At 54.2% G+C, this 19,166-nt stretch overlaps 1 protein-coding gene across 3 annotated transcripts in view; it reads left to right on the forward strand.

Moving 5' to 3' along the window:
• Positions 1-19,166, forward strand: part of LRIG1 (leucine rich repeats and immunoglobulin like domains 1) — a 97,500-nt gene that overhangs the window by 63,354 nt on the left and 14,980 nt on the right. For 2 of the 3 annotated variants that reach the window (XM_036878420.2, XM_057507638.1), the window contains 6 exons: positions 7,615-7,752; positions 9,818-9,961; positions 11,509-11,652; positions 13,727-13,870; positions 16,369-16,512; positions 18,652-18,732. In XM_036878420.2, the coding sequence (XP_036734315.2) occupies positions 7,615-7,752; positions 9,818-9,961; positions 11,509-11,652; positions 13,727-13,870; positions 16,369-16,512; positions 18,652-18,732 (795 nt within the window). The remainder of the gene's footprint in view (positions 1-7,614; positions 7,753-9,817; positions 9,962-11,508; positions 11,653-13,726; positions 13,871-16,368; positions 16,513-18,651; positions 18,733-19,166) is intronic. The other variant, XM_057507636.1, reaches the window with a different exon arrangement.

The following is a 19,166-nucleotide window of genomic DNA, read 5'->3' on the forward strand; positions in this document are numbered from 1 at the left end:
GCCATTGGGCCATGTGGCCTGTTCCAGTGTGCTGTGTTTTTCAGCAAAGGACAACTCGTTATCTTCATGTGCACTCTCAGTGTGATTGACATCGTGGGGTGCCTATGATAATACAGTGAACCCTCTTAGGGAGGCATCAGGCCCATTCTGCCCTGCACTGAGTTTTACACTAAATCAACAATATCAGGGTCATAAATTGCCCCACCTTATGTGGATTCCATGAATGGGTTATAAAATTACATGGCAGCCCCAGGTGACCCTTAAAGATGCCTGCGTACCATCACCCATTTTGACAAGACCTCGGTGTGCCCGCTGTGTGGGGCAGTGGGGCTCAGTGTGCGGGGCAGAGCCACACGGAGGGCCCCAGGGCAGCGTGGTGGTCGCTGAGGCGCAGAGGGCCCCAGGGCTCAGGGGCTGCAGGGTGTGGGGGTTGATTATGCCACCAGAGTCATGGTGGGGATGGGGGGATGGGTGGCAGGTATATTACATTTTTCCCCATTTCAGGGCTTGATTGTATCAAACTATTTCTTAGCCAGAAGTTCAAACAAGGCAAGGGCTATGAATTTTATTGATTTGTTAAGTAAGACATTTTGAAAGTTTGGTGCTGAGGTAACATGATGGAAGCTTTGCTGTTTCTAGTAAGAGTCAAGGCTCCAGGAGTTGATGGTGAGGACCTCTGTGCGCCACTGTCATCGCCTGGCAAAGCTGAAGAGCATGGCTGCTCAGGTGCCAGGACTGGCGCGTTGGCCAGCCGCACTGTGTTTCTGCCTCTAAGAACTAAAGAGAGTAAGGATATACAGCGTGCATCTCTTCTCCGTGAGGTCACCCCGTTTGCTCGCCTGTCTCCACTGGCCACAGTGAGGAGCTGGATCATCGGAGGAACACGACGTAATGATGTAGTCTAGGTTCCATTTCACTTCCTCAAGAGGCGGGACAGACATCATGTAGGAGCACTGTGATTAGCGATGTCTGGCATGGGCACTGCTGGGGGAGTGGGAGTGTTCGCTCTCTGTTGTAGCGAGGCATTTAGCCCCATTTTGCAGGTGGTTAAACCAGAAACAGAAAGAGCGATTTAAACATAGCTCCCAAGCTGCATCAGAGCTAGAATTAGAATGTGGGCCTCTGCTGCCCAGAAACCCAAACTGCTTGCTGTCGTGTAGACCAGGGGACAGTGGGCCAAATGTGGCCCACGTGTGTTTTGTAAATAAAGTTTTATTGGAACACAGCTACAGTCATTCATTTACTTATTGTCTATGGCTGCTTTTACCCTCCAACATCAGGGTTGTGTAGTTGTACTGGAGACACTGTGACCCACAAAGCAAACAAAGAAATATTTCTTACCTGGCCCTATTATACAGCATGTTTGCTGATCCCTGGCATAGACAATAGGTGCATAATTCCAGGAACCAGCAGTAATCCTGTTGATCCACCTTGACCCTGCTTCCTTCGATCTCTTCAGCCTTTTTTCCTGGCTCTTACCTGTGACATGAGAAATTTTCCGCCACCAATGGGAATACCTTGCTGTATTTCACAGAATCATAGTGGAACACTCACTTATGACAAAAAGTTTTTATGTTGGTTTCAAATGCCTCCGTCTGTTTTACTGTCTAATTTAACATCAGCTCTGAAAATGCAGCCAAGTGGAGAGAGCTTAGCTTGCCTGCACTCTGCTTTGAAGACTGGTTTTATTTCTGAGGCTTTTAACAGGTGTTGGTTTAATAGACTTCTGCTGTATTAAGTTCTCCTCGCCCCAGAGGGCAGCCCAAGGGGTAAACCAGCCCTGGACGGACAGGGATGCCATGTGATCTGGCCGCCACACCTTCCCCGTCCCTGTAACTGCACAAGTGTTCTAATTTTGTTTGGTGGCAGAGAAAGGCCTGAGCGCTCCGCTCCTCAGATGAGGCCAGTCAGCTCCCCTGGGGCTGCCCCTCCCCCTGCCCTCTCCTCACTCTTCTTTGTAAGCCTAAGGGCATCTCCTTGGAGCTTTCTGTCCCCTCAAACGGAGTCCACAAAGACATGATCTCAGAACTGTTCTCTTCTTCCCATGCGGAATACGCACAAGTAAGAAGTTGGAATCCATCAGCTTTATTTGCTGAGATTGGTGGCTCAAAGCCCTCTGCAAATTGGCCACTTATGCGGGACTCCAGGAAGCTGGTACAAAAGCCAGGCCTGGTTGAGGCTGATTACTCAGACCGGTCTGACTTGAGCAGGAAATAGCCAGTTGGCATTCAGATCTAGCCAAGCTTCGTTGAAGGTGTACTGATTGCATCTGGGGTGAGGGCCTTAAAGTTCTGCTGCGGGAGCCTCTCTGATGGGCTGGCTAGCCCTGCTTCCTCTGGTTTGTGGCCAGCTCCCCCCACCCCCACCCCCGCTCCCCAGCTGTGTGACCTTGGGGTATTCAGCAGATCTCTAAGCCTCAGTTTCTCCAACTCTAAGGTGGTGAGAACAATAGTACCTCCCTCATTACATTACTGGTGGTTTCATGGAGGCTTCACCCAGGGCCTGCGTGCACTTCGGTGTTCAGTAATTGTTCAGCTGTTGTTAAAAAGAATTTAGACCAGGATTCAGGGCTCGTAAAGAGGAGTGTGGACCTTTTGGGATCCTGGCAGTAAGTGACCTTAAAGGAGTGACGTGACAAGCGGCCACTGGTTCATGGCATTAAAAACATGGACCATCTTAGGAAAGCGGAACCCCCGATTGAGTCAGGCAGCAAACACGGTCTCACAGCCATCCAGCCTCCAGGAGGTGGGAGGGCTCGCCCTGAATGCTTGCTGTTGGCTCTGACCTTGGTGGCTGGGTGTCACGAGGGGGCGTGTTGGAGGAGCCGGCTCCCCCTTCAGGGTGGGGGGTTTGGTGGGCCAGGGCAGGGTGGGGGCCTGCGTTCCCTTTGCTGCAGGAGCAAGAAGAGTAGAATCCAGCTCGGGGACGCAGCAGGTCCCAGGCACCCTGAGTCCTGCAGAAGTTTCTGGCTGGGATTTGCTTTGAGGCACATCTCCCTAAAACAGCCCCACCTCCCGGCTGCTGGATTTGACACTTACCACCTGGAGCAGGCTTGCTTCATGCATGAAGCTAAGAGTGGGAGCTCTGAGCCAGTCCTTTGTTTCTGAGAGAGGAGTCAGGCCTGCCTCTTTGCCCTGAAATGTGGCAGACGTGTGGACGGGAACCGGCCATTCATTCATTTTATTCATACTTTTCTCAGTGTACCTCCTGCAAAGCAGATCCTGAGCCTGGCTCTGAGGATACAAATAGGACTCATAAAAAATGAAACTTATTTTATTAAGCAGCCGCTATATGTCGGGTCAATGAGCCTCAGGGCACAGGAACTTCACCCCTTTCTTTACAGATGGAACTCCTCTGAGGTTCACGGCTGTAAGTGGTGTGACCGAGATTTGAAGCCAGGCAGGACGGTGCTCATGGCTTGCTGTTTTCAGTGCTGTGCCATGTCCTAGCCCAGGAAGAACTCCTGGCCTTGGGTGGAGTTGCCAGGGTCCACAGAGGCATCTATCTAACAAAGTGTGATCCTTGCTACACGAAGGAAGGAAGTCAGAGTTCTGCAGGATCTCTGAACTGTATGGTCAGTTTTCCTGAACACAGGCATTCAGGAAGGGTTTGATCAGGGCTCTGGGCTAGTGCCTAGAGCAGAGAGACCAGGCCTGGGTGAGCAGATGGCATGCACATCCTCAGCAGCTTGGATAGCTGTGTTTGAGCCCCAAGGACCTCTGGAGCCACTGGGGGCTAGTTGATTAGCGTCTGGGCCGCGCTGCCGTGGGGCAGTTGGCAAACTCCTTTCCTTTCCCTGATTGAAAATCACATTCCCTGATTGTACTGATCTGCTTGCATGATTTCCTTCTGCCTAAACGCTGGTGAGTCCCAGATATGTGTCCAGCCTCAGCCTTTCTGAATTCAGCCTTTCTGAATTCTGTATTCATTCTTAGTGATTTGTTCAGGAATACCTGTTGGTCACCTATGACAACGTACCTCACACTGTCCCACTAGCTGAAGACAAAGTAGTGGACGAAACAGACATCTCTACCTTCCTGGAGCCACATTTTGGTGGGAGAGATGTTCAACAGGAAATAAGCAAAATGCTGGGTATATTAATAGATCATAGTTAGAGTTATTGAGGAAACTAAAGCAGGCAGAGGAATGGAAAGTGTGTGTGAAGGTGTATGTGTGGTTGGGGTTTGGGGGGGGGAGGAGAAACAAGGAGCTTGTGGCTTGTGGTTTAGAGAGCGTGGCCAGGGAAGCCTCACTGCACAGAGACAGGGAGTCAGGGCATGAGCATGTGGATCTCTGGGGGAAGAGCATTCCCTGCCCTGGAAAAGGCAAGGACAAAGGCCCTGCAACAGGAGGCCACCTGCGGCCCAAGGGCTGTGTGGGCGGAGCGGGCGAGGTGGCGGTATATACAGTAGAGCCGGTGGCCCCAGGAGGCCGTTGTAAGGACTCTGTCCTCAGTGAGACACAAGAGCCAGTATTTGAATTTTAGGCGAAGGAATCCTGCAAACTGACTTTTTTGCTTTTAAATTGTGAGAAAATAAACACAACATAAAATATATCCTCTTAATCGTTTTTTAAGTGTATAGTTCAGGAGTGTTAAGTACATTTGTGTCGTGCAACCCATCTCTGAAGCTTTTCCATCCTGCAAAACTAAGCTCCAAACCCATTAATCAGTTCCCCACTCCTGCCCGCCCTACCCCTCAAGTCCCTGGCAGCCACCTTCTGTCTGTTTCAATGACTGACTACCCTAGATACCTCAAGGAAGTGGAATCATACATTATCAACTGGCTTTTTCACTTACTGTAATGTTTTCAAGGTCCATCCATGTTGTAACGTGTCAGAATTTTTTTAAGGCTGGATAGTAATAGTGCATTTTACACGTGCACCGTACTGTGTCCGTCCGTCCATCGACACCTGCTTGGGTTGCTTCCCCTTTTGGCCGTTGTAAATGCGGGTGCTGTGAACGTGGGTGTACAGATTTCTCTTTGAGATCTGCCTTCAATTCTTTGGGATATACATGTAGAAATAGAATTCCTAGATCATGTAGTTCTGTGTTAAAAACTTTTGAGGAACCACTATCCATTTCCTTCAGCACCTAGCTGCTAATAACCTGGTTTCTCCACGTCTCCACCCGCACTTGCTGTTCCTGGGTTTTGGGTTTGGTTTTCCAGTAGCAGCCGTCCTAAGGGAGTGAGGTGGTATCTCCTTGCGTGTCCTTAAGGGTGCGTGATGTTGAGCATCTTTTCATGTGCTTATTGACTGTTTGCAAATATTTTCTACCGAGAAACATCTGTTCAACCCCTTTGACTATTTTTAATCGGATTATCTGGAGTTCTTTTTGTTGTTGAGCTGTAGAAGTTCTTTGTATTTCCTAGGCATGAACCCCTTACTCAGTGTGTGGATTACGGGTGTGTGCTCCCGTTCGGTGGGATGCCTTCACAGGACCCTTCTGGCTGCTCGGCTGGGAATCAGGCCGTAAGTCAGCAAGGACAGAAGGTAGAGCCAGTAGCTGCTAATAACCTGGTTATCTTGACATTTCTAAATTAGAGGATTTCGGATCACTTCTGGATGCACCCCCCAGCTGTCGCCTCTGGGTCCTGTGGCCCCCTCCTGTGTCCGCCTCTGTGCTGCTGTCGCCTCTCACCTGGACCACAGTGAGAGAGCCCCTGCCGCTGAGCCTGGCCCAGGAAGCCGTGGCAGACGTGGTCCTGCAGGCCTCCCAGCCGCCTGACCGGCCCCTGGCCCGCGTGTTCCCAGGGCCAGCTGCAGTCCTCTGGCCAGTCCTGCAAGTCCCCTTGCTCCTGGCACACGGCGTCCATCCGGCCCCTGTAACCCCCTCCCGTGCCCCGTGGTCCTCATCGTCCCGGCTGCATCTTCTGCTTACATGCGGACTCTCTGTAGAGTGTGGAGGCCTGCCCGCCATGGCAGCGCCCTCCCTCCAGGGTGGCTGGGTGCGGAGTGGGAGCCCAGAACGGGACTGATTCGGTGAATCGGCTGGTGGAGGGGAGCGGGGTATGCAGCTGCCCCCCCGGCCCTGCTGGGCTGACCGCGAGCCAGCAGTGCCCCCTCATTTCTCTCTGCAGACGCCTTTCATGGCTGTGTGGCGACTGCATTCGGAGTTCTGGTTAAGGCTCAGCTCTGCCGCTTTCTTCTTGTTCTTTTCTTCCCATACTTTGCATAATAAAGGTTTTCTTTTATTTTCTCCTTTCGTTTTCTTCTGGAGTCAGAAAACTGAAGAAACCATCTTTACTAAGAACTTTATAATACAGAGCTCAAAGAAGATAACTTAGGGGGGCCAGGAGGGGATGTGAGAGGAAAAGTGGCCTTTTGTTCCAGGGAGATCTCACTCTGTGTGGAGTTGGGCCCTTGTAAATGGGTTTTAGGGTCCAGGGCCTGGGAGAGCTGTGAAAAAAAAAAAAAACAAAGGAGCCGAGAAGCCCTGGAGCTTCTGGGAAAGAGGGCCTTGTTTATGCCTGTTGGAACTCATTTGGCCAAGTGTTTGTTTAAGGGAGATGCCACTTGGTGAGCGACGCCTGGCTTACTCATGTTGTGTTCAGAATGCTTTGATTGGCCAGAGACCCTGACACTGGTTACTCGGAGACTAGCTTGAGTGCCTGGGTCCCTGAGAACAGTGCTGCCAGCCAACAGATTCTTTGGGGTCTGAGCACCGGGAGTGGGGCTGCCGCGGTCTGAATCTGCCAGGCAGAGCCAAAGCCACGAGGGTCCCAGGCCTCTGGCCCTGGTCAGCATTGGCCATCTTTCTCCTGATTAATAAATACTGGTGGGTAGACTAGGGGGCTTTTCAGAGAGAGGAATAAAGGAGCCCCGTAAGTCGTGGTGGTGACGTGCCTCTCCTGGAGGGGGTGGACACTCAGAGCCCTTCGCCTGCCGTCTGCCACGTGCTCTCGTGCAGCTCAGGGCGGGTCGCCCACCTCCCCAGGGTGAGCCTTGCTGCCCAATCTTCCAGGTCTGGAAAGGGAAGGACGGAGCTGTCGGGAGGGGCCTGGAAGTCCGGGGGCTTCAACTCCAGTTAGACTCAGCACCGAGTTCCTGTCTCCCTTGTTAGGCTGCCAGGATTTTATCACCCTTTTTTTAAATCCATGTGCCTACCTCCCCACCTGGTACATGGCAGGTGTCGGTGAAATGGGAGGTGTGCAGTGATGCCTGGAGTTGGATTAAACTGAACTCCGGCGCCTGCAGTCTTGTCATTGATGGGGTGGGACTAGGTTCTGCGGGTCCTTGACTAGAGCCACCCTGGGCACTGGCTGGCTGCTTCCGGACACAACCTGTCTGGGACACACTCGTTGAGCTCTGCGTTCTGGCCACGGTGCTGTCCGCGGGATGTAAACCCCCGTGTCCATGTGCTCAGGGACAGAGGCCTAGGCTTAGAACTTGGACAGACTTGCCCCAGAGAATTCAGAGTTCTGTCTGGCATCCAGCCAGCAGGTGATGACTTGGTGGGAGGCAGCATGGGAGGTGTCAGTTTAAGAGTGCCATTGCATTGGTAATTTTCTGCAAGAACAAAACAGCTAAGAGAAAATGTCTAGAAGCGGCGGGGAACATAATCATTTCTTTGCCAAAAGGCAGGCCTGAGTCCCCTCCCTTTATGTGTTTCAGGCAACACAATAAGATTCGCTGCGTGGATGGGAGCCGGCTGAAGGCCTACATTTCCTTAGAGGTGCTGGATCTGAGTTCGAACAACATCACGGAGATCCACAGCACCTGCTTTCCGCACGGACTGCACATTAGGGAGCTGTGAGTGCCTCCGTCTGTGGCCGCCCCGGGTGGGAGGCGGGCTGCCTGCCGCCTTCTCCTCTCAGCCGTGGCCTGAGTCGGGGATGGGCACACGTCTGCTTTGGCCTCCGCCAGCCGGGCATGGGGCAGGGGACCCAGGTCCGTTGCCTTCTCTTTACCCGTCTGTGGGGCACTTCCAAATCCGGCCGCAGTATTCTGACCTCACAAATGGACGGGGAGGCTGAGGCAGGGCGAGAGTAAGTAGCCCAACAGACTCATCGCTGGGGAGGAGAATCTAGTCCTCAAATACAAGTCTGTCTAGACCCAAGGCCTGCTTTCTTTCTCCCTGATGGGGCTGCCACCCTGGAAAGCAGAGAGAAGGGATGCGGCGGCACCGAGAGCAGTGGGTTGGCAGGAGGCCTCGTGGCCGAGCTGCGCCAGTCAGCAGCTCCTAGCCGTACAGGCCTTTAACCCGGCCTGCGGCTTACTGGGGGGCAGCCCTGTTCTCCCCATTCTCCAGGCCTGTAGATTTGGTAGTGGAGACCCTCTTAGCCACTGTCTCAGTGCCTCATCTCATAGCCGTCAGATGGTCACGGGGAAAAAGCGGCTAACACCCGTTCCACTCACTGCTTGTTGGGAGGAAAGTGCTGCTTTGGGGAAGAGATCGAAAACCCAGGCTAAAGAGATGCTCTCAGGTGCCACGGGAACTTGCGTTCCCGGCATTACTCGTATGCCAGAGTAAGTCTGGCGATCACTTGTGAGGCCGCTGTAGAGGTGGTCGGGACCCGTGTGTTCGGGGAGGCCACGGCCAGCACCCGGATGTCCTAAGACCCCCACGGAGACAAGCAGTTTCTTTCTGAGGCTGCGTCAAGGCACGAGTATTGGAAACAGGAGGCCTTGGCCTGTGTGAAGTCAGTGTGGCAGGGCTCAGCTCCCACCAAGGGCTTTCAAAAGATGTGTCCACCTGCAATCTGTAGGTAACTTGCTTGGGACAAAGAAATCACCAACTATGGACCTGAATGGCAGTGACCTTCTCTGCACAAAAGCAGGAGGGACTTTCTATTTTGGCAAACACTGGCTGGTGTATCTCCACCACACAGATTGTTCTTTCATCTGGAGTGTTAGAACAAACAGTCCAGCTCCATTGCTAAAGAATCCTCACGTGCCCTGTCCTGGGCCAATGCCTGGTGCAGAGATGGAAAGTGCCTGATTGCCCTCCTTCGCTGTTGTAGAGAATTCTCTGTGTTCTCTTTCCTTTTTGCTCAAGCCACAGAGAGCATGTGTCTGGGGAAGGGAGGAGGCATGTTAGGGGTAACTTCTCATAGGAATACCCTATTGCTCCTCCCTTTTCTTCTCTTTTATTCCTTGCTGCAGTTTACACACAGGGGATGCACAGGTCTTAGCTGCATGCCACCGTGTGTTTTGAGGGGAGACACCCCATATATGCATAACCTGTAGGTGGACATCTCATTGAAGTATTTACTGCCCATTTTCTAAAGGGACTACACACACGTTGTTTAACCAGTGTTTTCTTTGACATATTTAAATTTAGTAAAGTAAATTGGTTAATAAACATGTATTACATAAGTCATACAGTGAGAACCACTTGAGAATTAAAGGCCATTTCCCCAAATTAGGAAATCTGCCCTGCTCTGGCCTCACCATGGCCTGCTTCCTGGGGCTCTTTCTCTCCAACCTGGAACCTGAACCCTCGGGTAGTGGGAGTTGAGGGTGGAAGGAAGCCTGCAGGTGGCTGTAGAGACAGCCGTCACAGTGGGAGAGGAGGGCTGGGGGAGAGCCAGGTGACCTGCTCTTCCACCCCCCTGTCGTAGCCCATTGGCCACAGTTTCTGGGGGCTCCGGGCTGACACCGGCTCCCGTCAAGGGCTGAAGCCTGTGTCTCCCCGGCTGTCCTCTCTGGGGGGGAAAGATGGGCCTTGCAGCCCGGGCGTGACACACGTCTCGTGGAAACCTGTCCCTCTGGGTGTGTGTCAGCTTTCTCCCCATCTCGGCCAGGCCTGGTGTCGGTAACGGAATGAGGAAGGCCTACTCCTGACCACTGTGTTCTCTCTCCTGAATCACTCCAGCAACCTGGCAAGCAACCGGATTGGCACCCTAGAGTCGGGAGCATTTGATGGTCTGTCACGGTCACTGGTAATGCTTCGCCTGAGCAAAAACAGGATCACCCAGCTTCCTGTGAAAGCATTCAAGCTACCCAGGCTGACACAACTGTGAGTGCTGGAACGTGCACTTTGATTAAGCTTAGCCACACTTACGGGGGCAGGTTTCCCTGAGGACCTCGTACCAAACTCGGCCCCTTCCTCACTCCCCCTCAGTCAAGCTCTGTGTAAACTATCATTAATGGTCCTGTGGCAACACCTAATAAAAGCAAATTAGAAAGTGGGTCTGGTGCCCGAAGGCTGCCTCAGGTTGCCGAGAAAAAAAGATTCACTGAGGACATATGTGCACTTTGCAAAACGAAATGAGGTGTCCTGCTGGTTAGCTGATCCGGGTTAATGCCCAGGCTGTGTGGTGGGGCTCTTGTTTAGCCTGGGGGTCTCTGTGCTCTGTAAGGGTACCCAGAAAATCTGGACCTGGGATGTTACGGTGGCCAGGGCTAGTTGAGCAGTGGAGAGGAAGCTAGTGTAGCCAGAGGTAGTAACCGAGAGATGGGCCTTGATCTTCATCTCTTAAATCTTACAAGATAGTTAAATCCTTTCTTTAAAAAAAAAAAAAAGTCAATTGTTTTGTTATTTGATGACCCAGGCTCAGTGCCCTCCTAATGGCCCTGGGTTTGGATTCAAGAAAAATTCTTTTTGTCAGAATGCAATGGACTGTTTATTCAGTTGGTTTTTGTTTTTCTGTGTTCTCTTTGTGGTAAAAGAGTGCACATTAGGAGAATAAGCCAGCATTGCAGATTCCATTTAAACAGAGCAAAGCAACTGTCCACAGCCAGGTCTGGCAGCAGGACGGGGAGTGCCCATACCTGCGCCTCACTCGCAGCCCCCTGCACGGGGCGCCCGGGTGCTGCTTTCTCCGGGCCTGGAGGCCGCCTGGTGCTCGGGAGGCTGTGCAGGGCCGCGTAGGGTAATGAGACATGGCAGAGGCATTTGGGGAAACCCAAGGGCTCTCTCGTCAGCCCTGCATCCTCTCGCTCCTGGCCCCAGTGTTACTGATGGATTCCTGACATCTTCTGGTTAACTGAGGTTTTATCGCGCCAGAGCTAGAAGCCAGATGTGTGTGCCTCATGGTGTGTCTGGATCCCCACCCCCCCACATGTGGCAGTTTCTCTCCATCAGCAGAGATCCTGTTAATGCCTCCAGTGGAACGTGTCATTGCCGCCTGATAGTCAGCGGTTAGATGTTTCCTGGGTTGGGGCGTCCAGTGTGGATTTCTGTTGCTCGGCTCGGAGACAGCCTGGCCTGAGACTCTCCCATCCTGAGTCACACCCACTGCTTCACTGCAGAGTCCTGGACACATGGGGAGGATGATGGGAGCTCTGGCACGGCCACTGTGGGACCGGCCTCTGGGCAGCTCTCTGCCCTCCTCTGCCATTCCATAGCCATGGCTGGCTTAGTGTTGGTGCCTGCAGGGTGTCAGGAGTGGCCCTGAGACGCGTGCTGGGCTCCTCCCACTGTGCGTCCAGGCGTCCCTGGGTCCTGTTCACTGGGATTTTCCCTGTGGTCCAGAAGCCCGCCCGGGACTGCGTGGGGATGGCTGGTTATAGGTGGGCGTGTGTGTAGGGGACCCTCTGACCCCACTGGCTTCATCTCCTTAGGGACCTCAGTCGGAACCGGATTCGGCTGATTGAGGGCCTGACGTTCCAGGGGCTCGACAGTTTGGAGGTGCTGAAGCTTCAGCGAAACAACATCAGCAAGCTGACCGACGGGGCCTTCTGGGGGCTGTCCAAGATGCACGTGCTGTGAGTGCGGCAGCAGGGCGGGGCGGCTGCCGGGGCTCAGGCCTCCCGCGGCCTGTTGGGGTCACGTGTGTGTCCTCCTTGAGCCGCTGGCCCTGAAGGCTCGTCCAGCACCGCGCCGGAGCTGGGCCCCTGCCCTGGGGTATCCTCCTCTCAGGGCAGGGAAAGCCCTCGGCGGGAGTCCTAGTGGGCTTGGTGAGTCTGGGGTTGGGGGGGGCCTTTGCTGGGCCTTCTCTGCCGCACGCAGACTCCCAGCGCCCACCCTCCTTCCCACGGCCCACAGGAAGTTCCCCCTCTCCCCATTTGGGTTTGACTGTCTTGATGTGCAGATGGGCCCAGAATGTATAGCTCCTCCTGAGAGATTTATTTATGTTCTGTAAGCTAATCAAGCCCCTTGGCGCAGATGCTCCGCTTGCACCAAGGGAGCTCTGCAGCCAGATATGCACGTTCGCAGAACCTGCGTGCCTGCCAGAGCATCAGGAAGCACCGACAAAAAGCTTGCAGAAAAGGCAGTTACCAGTATTCAGTTTTCAGACATTTAAAACTGTAATTTTATCGGAAGCAGCATACACTTGCAGTTGAGTAGAGTGAGTAAAGAAAAGCGGCCCCCCCACCCCATCTCTCTCTCCTCCAGTGTGCTCCCCAGAGGCAGTCACGTCTGGTCATTTCTCTTTGGTTCTGTTGTTTATTTTGCCGGTGGTTACTTCCAAGTCAGCACACTTAGGACACTGTCTTGGTTTGTCCACTTGAGGTGTCTTGCTTTATGGTCAATGAGCAAACTTACTCAGGACACCCCCTCACTCCCTCCCAGGCTCTACACATTATATCACTATGTTTATGTCCTTTGTTATCTTTGCAACTGAAACAAAACAAAAGCAAAAACTCTAGGTTGAATTCCATCATTCCTCTGTGCCATCCTCCTGATCAGATGCCCACGCCTTCACATGCAAACACACATGCATGCTTATAACAGGACGGCACTGGGACTGTGCTTTCTCCTCTCTCTCTCCCCACCTTTGATTGGCTGACCTCCATTTGTACACACTCAAGAACACATTGACTTGACATCTTTGAAACTGTCATTTTGGATTTTGAATCCAGGTGGTCTTGTGCTGGGTAGGCTGAGATTAAAAAGAGTTCTCAGAAGAAAGCAGAGTCAGTGCACATCACTTGGTTCTTATGTCAAACAAATGCCTACACATTGGGGGTGAAGAGTTGCCTTAGGGGTGATTTATAAACTCAGTGCTGCCTTTTGAGCAGTGGTAGAAAGTGGGAGAGATAAAAACAAGCCTAGTTGCCCAAAGGCTTTGCAATATTGGATGTGGAGCAGCAGGTGAATTAGGAATTTTTATTCCAGGGGCTTGTCACTGCTGTGGAACCGTCCTCGGCCTGGAGTGTGGTTTTGAGAAGTGGGGTGATCATGTCCTCACTTCGTTACCAAGTGGGATTCTGACACGCGTTTCCTTATTTCATCTCATAATAGCCCATGAAGTTGATGCTTTTGGATATTTCCATTTTACAAACACTCAGGTCCCTTCAACCAGCGAAGTGGGAAAATCGGAATGTTAATCCAAGTAGTCAGACCCCAGAACTAAAGCTGTGTCTCTGGGCGCAGTGATCCGAAGCCCAGACTCAGCCAGACTGGGCTTCAGTTCTTGCTACACTGTGCAGCAAGTCCCAGGCAGGTTTCCTAGCTCCCTTGGCCTCTGTTTCCTCATCTGTAAGATGGGGATATTGCTAAGAGCTGCCTCCGCTTCTTTCTCTTCCTGCAGTGGGCTTTGCCCTGGCGGGCCCTCTGCTTGGAACCGCTCTGCCAACTGTGTACCTGGTCCTCTTCAAGGAAGCTGCCCCTTGCCCTCTGAACTCTCAGTTGGTGGTCGGTTTGCCTGTCTTCTCCCACCCCCTACACAGGCACACGCCCGCCCGGACCTCACGCGAGTCTCATGCACGGTTGTGAGATCTGCAGAGCCAGCCAGCGTCTGATGCAGATGGCCCCTCACTGGCTGGCTGCTGGGTGGATGCGGGAGGCCCACGGAGGGGAGCTCCGTCCTCACCGGGCGTGTGGCTGTCCTTGCAGGCACCTGGAGTACAACAGCCTGGTGGAAGTGAACAGCGGCTCGCTCTACGGCCTCACCGCCCTGCACCAGTTCCACCTCAGCAACAACTCCATCTCTCGGATCAACCGGGACGGCTGGAGCTTCTGCCAGAAGCTGCATGAGCTGTGAGTGTCCTCCCGCTCGGCTCTGGCCAGGGTTCAGGGACGCTGCCTGGGGTGCTTTCCACCCACCCCCCCACCCCCACCCCCGAGCGCTGGAGGCTCTCGGGGTGCGCTCCGCAGCACCGCGGGCCTGGGCTCGGGCAGGGGCAGGGGAGTCAGGCAGGTGGGCAGGCAGGTCGGTCGGTAGCCTGCTGTGGAGGGAAGATGGCGCCCCGGAGAGCCTGGCCCAGAGCAGGACCCGAGGCCCAGCTGACCTCAGCGACATGATCAAGCTTGGTTCGCTGCCCGCTTTTGGATGGGCACTAGGTCCCTGAAGGGAGCCTTGGCCACGACGCCCCCCAGCCAGGGAGGAAGGTCTTGAATGGCACGCTCCGCTGTAAGCAGCCTGCATTCGGCCGCTGCTGGGAGAGCTCTTGTGGCTTAGTGACTAGTGCGTGTGCTGCTTTAGCCAAACGGGCTGTTTGGAACCTGGGTGGTGGTGCGACACTCACGGTGGGAGAACAGCACGTCCTCACGGCTGCTGCCCACCTCCTGGACATGGTGCCTGGGCCCTCCGCACACGGTGCCAGGGCCTCTGCTCACACCTCCCCCGCAGATGCCCGGCCCCCTTGCTCCTTTGGGAGGCGCCCCTGACAGGGTCTGCGCTGGGCCATGTCCTGAGGCCAGCAGGGACAGGCTCTCCTGCCACGTCTCGGCGGGTCCCCAGTGACAAAAGTGGCATTGCCAGGGACCCGGTGGACACTCGCGTTCCTTAGTTTCTGCCCCGTGTCTAGAAGATTGGTGGTTCTGGCAGAAAAAAGATGTTCACCTTTCACTTTAATAGGCTCAAAGTTTCCCAATTCTAGTGTAGGCCAATATGTTTCCAGCTTTATTTTAAAGAGTTTGGGCAGATTTTCATTTTTTCTGGGCTGGACTGTAGGAGAAGAGTGACCTACTGAATTGAGTGACTGTTAACAGGGCCACACCTCTGTGTGTCTGGTCTCTCTTGATCCCACCAGGCAAACTAAAGGGCATGTTTAAGCTCAGGGTTGGGCCCTGCCAGGGATGTTTTTGTCCCTCCCTCCATGTTCATCCAGTCTCCCCTCATGCCCACTTTGCGCTGACCTGGAGTTTATATTTTAGTGAATCCATTGTTACCTAACACAAAGGTCAGTAGTCCTGCCTCTTTCCTTGGGGCCACTTTCCTTGGGTTCCACGAGTGCATGCATGTCACCGTGGACCCTTTGGGTTTAGCTTCCCGACCCTTTGTGGCTGTACAGTTGCATGTTAGGCTCACATGCTGTTGGCTGGTGTCTGACAAGCTTGTGGCTCAGGTTGCGACCCCTCCAGGGAATTCCCAGGACCCCTGGTTCTCAGTTGTCTAGGCCCAGAGCCATGGGAAGCAAGAGGGGTCTTCCAAGCCCCCAAGCCTGAGCCAGGCCACTCACTACAGTGGGGCAGTTCTCTGAGTGGCAGAGGCCGTGTGAGCCCCCAGTGTTGAGCCTCCCTGTACCCCTCCGGCAGGTGGGCATTGTGAAGCCATCTTGTGTGCCCTTCAGAAGGGGCAGAGAAGGTCACTGAAGTTGGCTTGACCAGCCTAGCAGTTTACCAGATTCAGGATTGCTTTCCAGCATGTGTTTCCTGTCCCAGCTTTAAGCTAAATTCTTTAATTGCAGGTGAGGATGCAATTTTGATCTCCTGCCAGGTCTTTGCAACTGATAGACGCCACAACTTATTTCTCCAGGAGGGAAGAATGTTACTGCTTGCTGCCTTTAAAAACACATTAATCTTCTCCAACTTTGTTTTCCTTCTTCCTGCCCCAGTCCAAATTTCCCATTTTTCAGTGATAGATGGTTAATATGTCAAGTAACCAGCCCAGGGCCGTCTTATGTCAGAGGTGCAGGAGGCGTGCTGGGAGGGAGGGACGGTGTGTGACTTGGGGTATTCAGTCAGACCTTTCCTGCTTTCAGAAGGCGAATCCAGCTCAGAGGCTGGCTTGGGTGGGAGTATGGGCGCCCAGGTGGCAGCCTCCCGTCCCTTGGGCACAGCCCAGGTAAGGCACCAAGTTCTCAGAGGCAGGCCTGTTCCTGGCGGTGGCTATTGGTGCCCTCTGCTGGCCGCTGTCAGGAGTGCCCCGGGCTCCTCGCTCATCATCAGAACCCGCCGGGATCCTGTCCCGGGTCTCAGGCCACGGTCGTGAGATGGCTGTCATAGCCTGAACCAGGCCCAGCTGTGGGCATCAGCATGAAGGGGTCGGAGCCCCGAGTGTTCTTGCACTCTGCGACCTTGCACAGTCCTCAGTTTACCAGGTGAATGGTGATGACCTCTGCGAGCACTGCAGGAATCAAATGACACCGGTGTCGGGCCCTGATGGTTTTCTAGCTGTGCTGCCTTATCTGCCCTGGGGTTCTTGGGGGCCTGTGCGTGTCCTACCCGGGTGAGACCTGCTGACTGTGGCTCATTGACTGGGGTGAGCGGGGAGCCCCGGGACCTGGTGGTGACATTTGCCTTCTCCTCCTCAGGGTTCTGTCCTTCAACAACCTCACCCGGCTGGACGAGGAGAGCCTGGCCGACCTGAGCAGCCTGAGCATCCTGCGCCTGAGCCACAACGCCATCAGCCACGTCGCCGAAGGCGCCTTCAAGGGGCTCAGAAGCCTTCGGGTTCTGTACGTGTCTCACTGTGGGGTTGACGGGGTGGGAGAGTCCCCGGCTGGGAGAGCAGAACAGAGCCAACAGATGCTTTGTTGAATTTCTGCCTCAGTTTTGAATCAGAACTGAGCCCAAAGCTGCCCTGTTAGGGGTGCAGAGTCTCAGAATGATCCCCGGGAAGAGAAGTGGGTGAGTGGTGAATGGGAACATGTCCCTCGCGGACCTCAGTCTTGGGGGTGATGGGGACTCAAAGCAGCGGCCAGGCGGTGATCCCACGTTGTGCTTGGTGGGCTTCTGGGTCCTGTCGCTGGGCTGAGAGCTGGGGCTGCCCCAGGACAGTGGTCATGTGGCCGGTCTTTCCAGTCTTGGATCTTCCCACTGTGGCTCCCGTTTTTAAGTCCTGAATACTTTTTCTCCAGGCCCTGGGAATACTGTGGCTCCTCTCTTGGGGCCAGAGTTTGAACTTTTTCAGCCCACCGTGTCCAGGAGGCCCTGCTTCCAGGAGAGGTGATGGATCAAGGGACCTTGTGTCTTTCCTTAAGCCTCAGCAGGGGCCATTGAACCAAACAGAGAGAGTAATGCCATTCCCTTCTAAGTTCCCAGTTGTGTGGGGTTGCCAGGCATTGCTTCAGGATGCTTTTCTGGGACTTAAGATTTTGCAGTTGTTGCTTCTGAAAACTTGCAGGCAGCTGTCAGCACAGAGCCCCCGTTGGGGTGGTTTGCTGCAGCAAGTGGATTCTGAGGCCACCTTCCCTGGTGTGCCCCGCTGCAGAGGGGAGCTGTGTTCCAGCATAGCAGGCGGAGGGCCTCTGCACTTGCACCTGGCAGGGAGGGCAGAGCAGGCTGTAAAGCCAAGCTGTTGCCGGGGAGCGTGAAGGAGCCGGATGCCAGGCTATTCAAGCCGAGGTCAGCCTTCCAGCCCTTGCAAGGCCTGAATGACAAGGCCGGGAATGCTGGGCCTGAGTGGGCCAGCGAGAAGAGAAAAGCTTTGGCAGCCAGGCAGAAACAGGGAGACAGGCACACAAAGCTGCAGCCGCAGGTCCCTGGCTTTCAGGATGAAGATAATAAGGAGGAGCCCAGTGAAAGGAGGAGGCCTCCCAGCCCTAGAGTCTCCGCTCTTTGAGCTTCCTGCTGTAAATAAAGGTCAGGGCAAGCATTGCACTTTTCAGTCAGGGCTCCCTCCCTCCTGGCAGGGTCGATCCTCCCAAAGGCCCTCCCCAGAGCCAAGAGGAGCATGCTCCCTTCTCTCTTCCCAGCCACGTCTGCGAGGGCTCCGGGGAGAGGAAGGGGTCGAGCCGAGAACCTTGTGGAAAGTTGGAGGGCTGATGGTGTGGCCGAACGGGGGCCTGGCCACCAGGTGGGATGAGCCCCCTGGCGGGGACCTGCCTGTGGACACCGGGGGGCGGGGGGGGAAGCTGAGTCATCGGCCTTGTGACTTGCATTACTGCAGACTGGGCTGAGAAGGCGGCCTCGGCCTCCGAGGCTGGCAAGTGGGTCACAAGTCTGACTCAGCGCCCCGATGCTGCCCCTGGCCCAGAGGCAGTTCCTCTGCAGGCCCCCGTGAGGAGCTGGGGCCTCCGGCCTCCAAGCCCACTTGCCAGCCGTGGAGGTGGCCCCGGGGAGTGCCCTGGGCCGGGGCCTCTTTCGTCGCTGGCCCTTTCCTTCAAGTGCCTTTCCCAGTTTCTCAGTCAAGTCTAGAAAGGGGAGTCTGGTTGGTGTGAGAGCAGACAGGAACCTTAAAGGACCTTCTGGGCTGATTCTCAGGACCAGGGGCCGGAGGTCTGCTCTTTGGGGGTGGAATACAAAGGCAGCTTTGCCACACACTGTCTGTACCCTCTCCTTGCCCAAGATAAGCCCTAGCCAACAGGGGAGCAGCAGACGGTACCCGGAAGCTCTGTGTCTGAGGCATGTGTCCTCTTTTGGGGAAGGCGGAGAAAGGCAGGCCGCCGCACCCCAGGGTGTGCACAGATGGGCTTCCCACGGCTCGGTGGTCGCCGCTCTCTTGGCCATACGCTTGGCTGGGTATCTAGAATACACCTATGTGTTTTGAGCTTCAAGATGGCAAATCAGGTATCACTCGGTTCTCCAGCCTCATGTTGAAGTGTGAGTTGAGAACTCAGAGTGGATGGTGAGCTGTCTGTCTGTCTGCTCCCCAGGGATCTGGACCATAACGAGATTTCGGGCACAATAGAGGACACCAGTGGCGCTTTTACGGGGCTCGATAGGCTCAGCAAGCTGTGAGTATCTTGGTGTTTGTAGTGTGTCGGGCTCGTGCATGGGAACACGGTGCTTCGGCTCCCGCACATCTTTGTTATGGGTCCCCCTAGGTCTTCGTTTGTTTGGGAAGAAAACATCCTACCTTCTCCCTGGCCCATGGCCTCTCCTTCCCTGGGCAGTGGTGTCTTTGGGGCTAAAGACCTGGTGTTTGGGGGCCTGTCGAATCTTGAATCTTCTCTTCTGCTTAATTTGTGATGTGTGAAACACCTAAATGTCTGTGGTTCTACGCACAAACCTTACTCAGTTTCTAGGAATTGTGTGAAATGGCCAGAAAGCCAAGTAACTCTTGATGGTTTTTGAGTCTAGGGTCAGTTTTTCTGTCGTCGATTATAATCTTTAACAGAAGCAACCATTACCAAGGGTAATATGATAGCTATTGTTTATTCAAGGTTTC

This window comes from Manis pentadactyla, chromosome 1, assembly GCF_030020395.1.
Source record: "Manis pentadactyla isolate mManPen7 chromosome 1, mManPen7.hap1, whole genome shotgun sequence".
NCBI classification, from domain to species: domain Eukaryota; kingdom Metazoa; phylum Chordata; class Mammalia; order Pholidota; family Manidae; genus Manis; species Manis pentadactyla.